The 12126-nt window shown below is 34.5% G+C and overlaps 1 protein-coding gene across 1 annotated transcript in view; it reads right to left on the bottom strand.

Annotated features, from left to right (window-relative positions):
- Nucleotides 1–12126, bottom strand: part of LOC136028763 (uncharacterized) — a 120264-nt gene that overhangs the window by 15337 nt on the left and 92801 nt on the right. Inside the window, exon 5 of the mRNA XM_065706660.1 lies at nucleotides 10597–10769. Coding sequence (XP_065562732.1) covers nucleotides 10597–10769 — 173 coding nt within the window. The remainder of the gene's footprint in view (nucleotides 1–10596; nucleotides 10770–12126) is intronic.

Below are 12126 nucleotides of genomic sequence, written 5' to 3'. Positions count from 1 at the left end.
TTCCAAGCTTTCAACGTGATAGCCCCTCTTCAAGCTAAAGAGCTGAACAGTTAACAAACATCCAGGTTTCTTATAGTTTTATGTTCAGTTTAAAATAGATTCAAACATGTTTAAAACTGAGAAACATGGCATACCGAGACTGCGAACGAACGGGGCAAAAAAGAAAAAGAAAAAAAAACTCAGGATAATATTAAAAGTCAATATGGTTATTTCAGACAACGCTGCATATTTCCTTGGAACTAATATACAGCTAAATATCTTTCAATACGAATCCGACTGATTTTAAAAGTCAACATTCGTAGTATACACTGGTGCTCGTAAGTAGTCTATATCTAAATATACATTAGTGATTAGACGATGAATGAGGATCGGGAACCAGAATGGTAATAATCATGTCTTTCAAAGGATGGGAATTGAACAGGGAAATGAGCAAATTATCCCATTCTCGAAATGACTTCACCGTGCTATTCAGTTTTGCGTAAGAAATCCCCCCCCTAAAATACTATCATCTTTTAAAATTTATGGACACTTTTTATTCAAATTATGAGATCATTTTTTTAATCACCCCCCCCTCCCCGCCGAAAAAATCTTTCGTACGAGCCTCCAAGTATAGGTTAATTCACCGGTCTATACTTACACTCTGAAAGCAGCGTAAATACACATACACATAAAAGGTCACATTCTCATCCGAACATCGATAAAATTTCACATCGTATTTTAAATAGCTTAGGAAAAAACTATAAAATCATCGCATAAAGAACCTTTATTGTTACAGATTAGACTGTCTAAGCTCTACTCTCAAGCTTATGTCTATTGGACAATCAGGGAAAAAACGAAGAATTGATGTTATGCAAATCCTTTTTCATTTTGAAGTGTTTCATTCAACGACTCTTATCTTCTTCTTCGAGAAAAGTGCATGACATCTTGACAAGAAGTAAAGTACCTTATTTCCTAAGCAACTAAAAAAAAGGTATGCCTTTGCCAATTAAAATGGAATAAATAACACCCCTTAAATATCCCATGCCATTACAAAGGACGGAAACAGGCATTTTGATTAGAATTGGTGTCTTACGTTAAGTCGAACATGATTTCCTCATTTTAGAATCCCAGATATTATATATTTTCCCTACGGAACGTAGCAATTATTTCTTGCAAGTGTTAGTGTATCAAACTTCTTACGGAGCTTCTTTCTTAATTGGGACAGACAGTTGAATTGTTTTCCGGATTTTTAAAAAAAATATTTAAGAGAGGAAATAATTTATATCTGAAAGAAATTTTGCTTAAAAGTCTTTAATAAAAGCTATTTCCTTAGTTCTAAGCAAAATTAAAAAAATTGTTATAACAATTCGTCCTGTAAGCAAAATACTTAAAAAGTGTGCTTCAAGATTATGAAACTCCATGCTTCAAAAGTATAGCATTAAATCTTAAGAAACCCTGCAAGGTCAAGCACTTTTGAAATTTTTCAAAATTTAGCCGAAATTCAGGATAGAGGGAAAAGTACGCAAAAGTATCCAAAAATCTGGGACTATTACAAAAACTACTGGGAAGTATAAGCAGAATCGAAAAATCAAGTCATATTAGGGGAAAGAAAATGGCCACAATACAAAATGGCAAACAAAATACTTAAGAGTGCAACTCAAAACTACGAAGCTAATTGCTTTTACTGCTACTACTACTAACAACTCACTGCAGCACAAAGCCACTTGAGTCCAATATGGTTTCAGACACTCCTCCTTCATCCTAATCTATTCAAGGCTTCTCTCTTTACTCTCTCCCAAAAAGTCCCGATTTCCTCTAAACACTCTCCATACAACCACTTCCCACCATTTTCTGAAACCATCTACTTTTCGTTTGGTCCTAGAGGGATGACTGAAAAGGGCGGTTTGTGGCAATCTGTCGTCCTTTTTCCACAAAATGTGTCCTAGCCAACTCAATCTTTCTTTCATTATAGCCGTAGAAAGTGGGATAGAACCACATTTTTTGTACTACAGTTTACTGTTTGAAATACGGTTAGTCAAACGGGTACCCAAACTATCCGTAGAAAACTCCTCTGAAAATTATCATAAAAACCTCTCTCCGTCTTCAGAAGTAACGACGTTTCATAACTATACTTGACCACTGTCATCATTGTAGATTCCAGTATACTAATCTGTGTTCGCACACTTATCGTCCTATTCTTCTAAACTATTTTTAACTGCAAAAAAAAAACACACACTGGGTCTTCGCTATTCTACTTCTAACATTTTCACTACATCCATCATCTTTACTACTAGAACTACCCGGGTAGGTGAACCAACTGACTTGATCGATCTTCACCTTATCCAACATCACACCTTGATTTATTTCTATTCTATGCGAGTTAGTCTTCTTAACATTGATTTTCAAACTTATTCTTTCACCCTGAACTCTCAAAACCCGAAAATAATAAAAATTTTTTAACTAATATGTTTATCTAGGACACTCAAATCATCTGCAAAATTCAAGTCTAGGACGATGAATAGTCATAGGAAATAAATAGCAGCAAAATACCTTTTTTTTAAGAGCGGATTGTTTTTTCTTTACATGATCAGAAAACTGGTTTTATTATTTTGTACAACACTTAATTATTCACTTACTTTGTACATCCATTTTCACTTTTTCTCGCTGCCGTAATTTTAACATTCATCTTTTCCCTTTTTGTTATATCAGCATACCCAAAATGCAAGGTGCAGACCCCCCCCCCCACTTCAAATTTAAGATAGAGCAGAAATACGGAGTTTAGGCTTTTCGCCGTATTTTCTAGTCCAAGGACTGTAAAAAAGTATGCAGAGTACAGCCATTCCAAACTTCTTACGTGTCCCCCACCAATGAGAGGTGGGGGACCCTAAAGTTCCATCTGACCCGATACAATTTTTTTTTACTTGACAACTAGAATCAGAGAAAACAAGCTAAGCAAATTTGGAATTGTCTTTCCATACATAATATAAGATCTAATCAACTATCTATTTTGGTTCTATCAAATGTCTCTTTAAGAATCCAACTTTATTAGATTCCAATTCAGTTCATCATACCGGTTCCACAGATCTTGCTTTTGCATTTCTGGAGAACAGAGAAGAGATCCTATTGTTACACTTCACCAAACATTATCTATTACCCATTTCTGTCATGACTCACTCTCAGCTCATTAATCGTACTCGCTTAGAAATTCTTAGAATATTCAATTTCACACTTCATTTCAATGAGGGTTTAAAAACTTAAGATTCCTAAGGTTGCACCAGCTTAGAAATGTGACCTGGGGCATTTTATGGAATTAACTTGTTTAATTTTAAAGAGAAATTGACTTGGTCTAATTTTATCATTTTACGAAAAGTACTGGCTTTAGAACGTCTCATGACTTGATAAGCAAGGGAATATTTCCCTCTTTGAAAAGGAACTACTCTGAGCATATTAATCTGAATAATTAGTCCTAGCTCTTTGACTTTAATATCAGATAAGCAATTTGAAGAGAATTAGGTATTGCAATCTATGGGCCATATACTGTTAATGTCGGGAAGGAATAGCCATAAATTATCCTACCTGCCTCTCCCTTGCACGTTCCTCAACTAACATGAAGACGCGGGGAAAAAACTTTTTTAGGTCAGACTTTATTCGGGAGAACTTGAAAATCAACTTTTAATTTTAAAAGATGGAGCAGCTGTAAGCAGAGGCGTCACTGGCTATAATGTTTTGGGAGGGGGAAATGCATTTTACCGACTGGCGGGCAATTTTTACTGACTAAATTGTTCGACATTGCTATTAAGATTACTCCATATTTTTATTTGACGATTGATACTTTGTTCCTCATTGATTTTACGTCATTTATTTTCATCAGCCCACTTACCTAATAAAAAAAGAAGGTAAATTAAGCCAGTAAAATAGTGGCACTTCGTACAAGTATTCTACTGAGTCATTTTTTTACAGACTGGCTGAAACATTGATGGGCGTTCCCCCTCCCCTCACTCATGATGCCTCGTACACCGGGTTATATGAAACAATGAATAGCCTAGTCAATTCTTTAAAATGGATCATAGAAAGAGCTATAGGGTTTTCCTTTGGGTATTGGGGAGGGGGGTATAGAAAATCAGACTTTTCAGATAGCTAATTTTTCAGGTGAGAAAAGGGATCCTTCCCACAAATCTCAGGAGATTCCCCATCATCTGCCCTAGCCACATTCAAACTTCCTTTAATTTTAATTTGGAGACAGAAGAGGGAAAACCCATGGGATACAAAACTTATCCAGGAAAAAGGCCGTTTAAGACACCCTTAAAAACAAGAAAGAACTCGAGACACGAGAAAGCTCAAGGGACAGTAACAACAAATTTAAGCGTAACTAGCGTAAAAAAAAATTAATTAAAACCGAAATGTTAGCTTAAAATTTCAAATATACAATATATATATATATATATATATATATATATATATATATATATATATATATATATATATATATATATATATATATATATATATATATATATATATATATATATATATACATATATATATATATATATCATTTTTATGGGCCCCAGGAAATCCTAATTTGTCCCGAATTCCAGGGGACTTCTTCTTTAGATTATCAAATAAGATTTTATTATCATAATTACCCCCCCCCCTCAAAGTCCTGCACATCTGTAGGCACCAAATACATAGCTGGCAATTTAAAGAGAGAGAGAGAAAGAGACGATAATTTGAGTGGAGGGCATGTGATACCTAGTAAATTACGTTTATTGAAGACAAGACATTCAAATTTTAACTCAATTAAACGTGTTTTTCTTTAGACGGAGTTTCACAGTGGGGTTATTGGGGTAACTAACTGAGGGAGGAATGAAGGGGGTATTCAAGGACAATCAGAGGCAGGTTACAATCAGAGGACAGTCAGTCAGGTTATTTTTTAATTTTATGAGGGTCGTGTTCTCGAGCCGCTTAAATTGACATGGAGCTATTATTTTATAAAAAAAAAACAGAAATAAATAAAGCAAACTGTAAAACTATTAGTTAACTAAAAAAAAAACTAAAGCTAGTATAATTTACATCTAGTCTTCACTGATAATTCACTGATATTGCATTCTGTCGTGGCGTGTTTTTGGATCCTCTTTAAGATCTTTTTGTGAAAGATCTTCAGCTTTCATCTTCTCCTAATGCTTTAGTGTTAAAACCAAATTCTCTTATTTCTTGAAACGCTACATCTTAAACAACTTTTGGGAAAAGTTCCCAACACTCTACCAGTTCCAAAAGAAGTGACACCGGCAGGGGGAAAAGATGAATACCCCCCCCCCGACTTCCTTGGTAAACAATAATCAAACAGTTCGTGATAACAAGCTATAAGTAAGGAGCAACGCGGTTTAATAATAACCGAAACTATAAAAAACACAATTTTGGTATCAACAGATATATTAAAAGAGTCGGATTGCTATGCGAATTAAATAAAAAAACAAATATTTTCAACTGAAAGTAAGGAACAACATTAAAACTTAAAACGAACAGAAATTATTATGTAAATGAGGGGGGTTGACTCCTCGTCAGTACCTCGCTCTTTACACTAAAGTTCGACTTTTGTTCCAATTCTTTAAGAATGACCCCTGTATCACAAACTACATTTAATAATAGCTCTTTTGAAAGTACGAAAAGTACTTTAGCGAAAAGAGCGAGGTATTAACGAGGAGGCTAAAGTTTGACTTTTGTCCCAATTCTCTAAGAATTACTCCTGATACACAAGAAATGTTTAATTAAAATAATAAGCTTTTTTTAAGTTCTAAAAATTCTTAGCGTAAAGAGCAAGGTATTGAAGAGGGGGCAACCTCATATAAGTAATAATTTATGTTTGTTTTAAGTTTTGATGTTGCTCCTTAATTCAGTTGAAAACGCTCGTTTTTTTATATTTAATACATCAAAGGAACATCTAAAAATGCAGAAAATTCCCAGTTCAACCTTGGGAAAAAATAAGGCTTCCGGTAGTACCTGTCCCTGGCCCCTGAGAAATTTCCTGGGGGCACATATGTCACAGAGCGATACCCTGGATACAGTCATCAAACGTGTATGTAACTTGATATATATGTATTTTTTAGCTGACGTTAATTTTTCACAGTGCCTGAAAGCTTCTTATCTGAATTGAATTTCAACTATGGCTTCCTAGATTGAGCATAATTAGTTCTATTTCCGAGACTAAAATCCAAAAACATCTGAAGTTTCTTATTGTCATATCCTCATGGTCATTTCTCATGGTTGTAAGAATGGATTCTTACGAAGATGATTACAATAAAAAAACTTGAACGATCTGATGGTTAGGTTGACAACATCTCAGGCAAGACGATAAAAGGGGAAAACGAGACAAATATTCTTCATGCCACTGATGGGGGTTGATACCTCATCTAGTTTGACAAATTATGGTATTCAAAATTGTTTCCAGTCACAGGTAATCACATACTCCAACTTTCTACAATCAGCTGCGGGTTCAACCCCATTGATGGGGCCAGTACTTCGTCTAGCTTAACCGACTATCATAGCCAAAATGCTATACAGTGAGAAGAAATACACAAACATCCCTCCTCTCACCAGCCGTGTATAAATCACATTGAGGGGGGAGATTTACTTTGACGGATTTTCGTCGCCGAAATTGTTTATAGTTTTTAAATAAACACATCTACCTTCCTTGGAGAGCCAGGGATTGGATATCAAATAGCCAAAGGGTACGAGGTCGTCCATAAAGTACCTTATGGAAAACCTATGACTGAAGCGCAAAGACAGCTCAGGCCTCGTTAGTGCCGAAACAGGAAGACCTTACCGCTACAGTACCGCCTTGGGACGAATGGAGAAACTTCGTTGACGCCCTACACGCCACTAATGTCTCTGAAGGAGCTAAGGTCTATGACTAAGGAAAAGTAAAACAAACCCAACTAACGTACCTTTTCGTGTTTACAATGTTTTCCTTTTTTTTAAAAAAGGGTTTTCAAACAGCGATTGTAAAATTTGGAAAGACAATCGTTTTATGTACTTACCTGGTAGATGCAACTGAATTCCTTATTAAAATCAAATAAAAAAAAACAGTTTTTTTAACTGAAAGTAAGGAGCGATATTAAAACTTAAAACGAACAGAAATTACTCTGTATATGAAAGGGGCTGTTCCCTCCTCAACGCCCAATTCTTTACGCTAAAGTTTGACTCTTTCTCTCAAATCTACTTTTTAAACCAGTAAAAACTCTGATACGTTAAGATTCTATGACTTTTAGGGGTTTTTTCCCCCTATTTTCCAAAATAAGGCAAATATTCTCAGGCTCGTAACTTTTTATAAGTACGACTAAATTTGATGAAACTCATATTTTTGAAATCAACATAAAAATCCGATTCTTTTGACGTATCTATTAGTGTCCAAATTCCATTTTTAGAGTTTCGTTTACTATTTCGCCGGGTCGCTCCTTACTACAGTTCGTTACCATGAACTGTTTGATATTTTGGCGGAAGCTTGCAGTCTTTTCACAGTTTGTCTATAGTTTGAAGCTGCTTCATGCTGGACGTATACAAAACATTCTGCGGTGTGCTTTTGAAATCTTGTCAATATATCTTATTGTTTTGATGGATAGAGAGGAAAGTATTTGAAAAGATAATTGGATAATTGTTCAATGTTCCCTTTTCTCATCCATCAACGTCGGAACAGCAGTCTTGGCGCAACACTTCTGATCCAAATTTTGAGTTGTTATTTTCAGAATTTTTGGACATGACGGATCTTGGTTTTCATAGTGATGTATTGCAGCCAAAAATATCATCTAAGTTAAATGGATGGGTGAAAAAACTCTATTAAATACAATTACAGTGTTATGAAATCTCAAGTAAGATGTATCTGACATGACGAGCAAGACTGGGCCATTCTATTTCATCCTGCTCAAAGCAAAAAAAAAAAAACAAACAAATAAGCACAGCTCTTTAAACAAATACAGACAATAATATAAGATTTTATTTCCGTCAGGACAGGAGTTCAAGTCCTGGTGTCACTAGTTATTTAGTTTAAAAGGGGGGTCAGTGGTGTGACTCTGTAAGCTCAGCCAGATTCGATCAAGCTCTAAATGGGTACCTGGAGAAATCTGAGCAAGGCAAACAGGTAGGGTAAGCGAAAGCATAAGATGGCTTCCTGGCTGAAGGGCCATGAAACCGAAATCAGCACCGAGGGTAGGGATTGTAAAACCCCGTGCCGTGTGCATCACCTTTATGTACAATTTTATAAATATATAATGAGTCACAAATGTCTTCTGGAAGAATGATGACAGTCCCTGCACAAAAGAAATACTCCGACTATAGATGATAAAATAAAATGAAGTATTAATCTGCACCTATAGGCCAAAGGGGACTCGTTCTTAGCTATCTACGTAAGGTGCCGTACACGCTTTCCTGCCAACCCATAAGATCGTTCAATATTCTCTCCCCCTCCAATGACCTTTGCGATGGTAAGATCCTTAAATTTATGCAAAACATAAATATATAAAAGAAAAAAAACTTACAACATAGGACCAATAAAACTAAATTGATTTTTTTGATTAAAACAGTCCCAGTATCCTTATTTTAGCGAAGTTCAACCAGGACTGACAAAATAAAGTGAGATGAGACAAGGCAATTCATTGATATGAAAGAAGAATAACAAGTTTTTAGTGCTAATCTTGCTTTTTGGCAACTAATCTCAAAGGTCTATCTGTGACTGGTTCTATGTTAAAATCTACTGTTTTTTTTTAAATATTTTATAAGATCGTTTTTAATTAAATTTGTGTATAGAGCATTTAGTGAATAACCCCCCAAGTCCCTATTTAAGGAAATATTGTTATTAATCTTAAGTCTGATTTCAATTGCTTCTCGAAATACCTGATTTGTGCCTTTGTCATAGCTAATAAAGGCGGATTCTTCAAAAAGTATTTTGTGGCTAGGATTTTCAAATATATGGCTGCTTAAAGCAGAATCAAAAGAAATAGTAGCAATATTAGAATTTAGAACTTTGGTGATATCATCTTTATGCTACTGTAGGCGTTTCTCTAAATTCTGGTGAGTTCTACGAACATAGTATTTAGCACAGTCGCATGGTATTTGATAGACCCCTTTTTGGCGAGTAATTGGGGTTTTATCTTTACCAGAATTTGGGAAATTTATGATTTTGAAATTATTGGTAAATACTACATACAGATTATTTTGTGAGCAGATTTTTTTAAGATTCGTGTTGCCTGGGAGGTAAATTATGTTTGAGGGCTTATCGGGATTCTCACATGGTAAACTACCACTGATTTTACGGGAGTGTCTTTTCAGTCTACGGTTAGTTATATTATTAATAAATAAAATAGAATACCCATTCCCAAAAAGTATGTCCCTAATAAAGTTTAGTTCTGCTGTGATCTAGGAATCAGAACAAATGCTTAGGGCACGATCAACGAGAGAGATTACGACAGCTCTTTTAATTTGATGTGTGGTGTAAATTAAAATAGATTTTAATTTAAAATGCAAATATCTATTGTTTTGTGTCGTTTTCTGTAAATCGCAAAATTGAGTTTATCTAAGCTACGAATAATTAACAGATCTAGGAATGAGATTTTATTTGCAATTTCGATTTCTAAGGTAAACTGTAAATTTCTATTATGTGTATTAAGTGGATCTAAAAAAACCCCTAAGTTCATTTTCCCCATAATTCCAAAGTGAAATTATGTCGTCATCTATGTAACGACCTCAAAATGTTTCAAGAAATATGAAATATGTCGAAATATTCATTCGAATTAGATTTCCGCTGTCTTACAAAAAGAATTCCCTATTGTTCTTCTTGTTTTTGATTTTTGTGATGGAAAGGCAGTGTGGTCTTCGTCGCTATTTACTTCACCAAAATGGGTAAGAGCTTCAAACCTGCTGTGGAGACTAAAAAAAAAACTTCCTCCTGACTTCTGGTTCAGCAAGCTTATCAGAGTCATATAAGGGCATCAAGGGATCTATCAGAAAGGCCGTGACAAAATGTCCAGTTTATAACTTATTAATTTCCATTAATTATCTATTCTCTTAAGGTAAACCAGAAATGCAGTACTTAAAAAACAAAACTGAATAAATGAACTAAAAAGTAAATGAGTGCTAAGAAATTTCCCAGCAAATATGAGAAGTAAAGATGAAAAAAAAGTAGTCAAGTATTAACTGCAAAAAGAATAAAAACAAAGTTAAAAGAGTGAATAGTAATGGAAGTACAAATGTTTCTGAAACAAGAACCTTATCAGGGGGAAGAAACTAGAATCGGAAAAAAAAAAATAATAATCATGATTCCCTGACAGCAAAAACAGAAAGAATAACAGTTAAACCTTATCAGGGGAAAAAACTGGAATTGGATGAAAATAGAACAAAATAAATATCACTCCCTGACAACAAAAACAAGTAGAGAAATTGTAAAACCATATCAGGGAAAAAACTGGAATGGCAAAAAAATAAATAAATGTCATTCCCTGACAGCAAAAACAGGAAGGATAATAGTCAAGCCTCATCATGGAAAAAACTAGAAAAGGATAAAAAAAAGACAAAAATAAATATCATTCTCTGACAGCAAAACAGGAAGAATAACAGTCAAAATCTTACCAGGCAGATACGTGAGTCTTCTTGTTTTCTGAATATCTGTGCCTGGAATTGTGGCAACACAATCAAAAGTTGTCTCGGACAATAATGTCCTGTCTTCAATCGTTTTCGATAAGGTAATATCGTAAGTTCCATCTCGCCAGGATGTCTGTACAACTGCGCCGACAACTGGAGCTCTGAAAATAAACCTGAGATTATTTCGAGCATATCTCTTCGTTTTGCTGATTTGTAAAGGATGTAAAATTTGTCATTAATGATTCATGTGCCACGCTTACATATGGATACAAACCTGTCACCCTTCATCCATAAAAGGGGGCCTAGCCTTCTTAACATTTCATTTGTTATAACCCTTATAAGTTGGGTATAAGATCCCTGGTATACCTGGTATACCTGGATAAAACCTGGATAAAACCTGGTATAAGACCAGGTTTTATGCAGAGCTTATTTATTGATACACGGTCAGTCAAATGGACCCTTGAGACTATTTCTAGATAATTATTCCGGAAAACACTGAGCAAATATTCTTTCTTATTTTTTAAAACTTTGACAAAACCAGCCTGTGTCTTGGCTATTCTACTTTTTGCATCCCTATTCCATCGATCACCTTTACTAATAAATAATTTTAAAAGAATCAAGTTTTCCTGAGTGAAGTAAAGAGCGATGTTGAAGCTTAAAACGGACAAAAATTATTACTTCACAGCCTATCTAATATATATCAATACAACTAGTACAAATCAATCCAATATTTCTGTATGCTCTTCAATGACTTTGCGGTTATTTAAAAAGTTTAATTTTACGCTTATGTTTTTAAGATAATTTTCATTGTATACTGAAAGTTAACGATGTCACACCTAGTGAAGACTATGAAAAGCTTTCTAGATTGGTTTATTGTTGTCACGCTACGTACTCACTTTTGACTTCCAAATCAATATTCCTGTTTTTTATACTTGGCTTTTGCGTTTTCAGTTGAGCGCTAGTTTTCTATAACCCTAGAAACATAGGGAAACATAATCAGTTGGTTTTTTGTACTAGTTGTATTGATATATATTGGATAGGCTATGAAGTAATAATTTTTGTCCATTCTAAGTTTCAACTTCGCTCTTTACTTCCCTCGGAAAAACTTCTTTTTTTAAATTAATCTCTGCTCGTTTTTTTTTTTTTATTATTAAAATTGGATGAAGAAACAACGTCTTCATGATATTCTTTATTTATACGGAATAATTTCAGTTCGTTTTAAATTCTAAAGGACTCCTTACTTTCAGTTGAAACTTTTTTTTAATATAATTTCAAATCATCACTGATCTAGGGGAGATTAGACACCTCTTGAAAATACTGCAGACAACCTCGACAGCTACGAAAAACTCTCATTTTATAACAAAAAGTTTTTTTATCCATACTTTACAAAAACAATACATATTTTTCAGGAACGTTTATTTCTCGATGAGCAAAAGGCTGTTTTTACTCGGCCAACTTTGCTTGAAAAAGCCGTGATGAAGAGAGGGCTTTATGAATCGCCTGCTGACTAGCAGAAAC

This window comes from Artemia franciscana, chromosome 7 (genome assembly GCF_032884065.1).
Source record: "Artemia franciscana chromosome 7, ASM3288406v1, whole genome shotgun sequence".
Taxonomy (NCBI): Eukaryota; Metazoa; Arthropoda; class Branchiopoda; order Anostraca; family Artemiidae; genus Artemia; species Artemia franciscana.
This window is presented reverse-complemented; position numbering and strand designations above follow the sequence as displayed.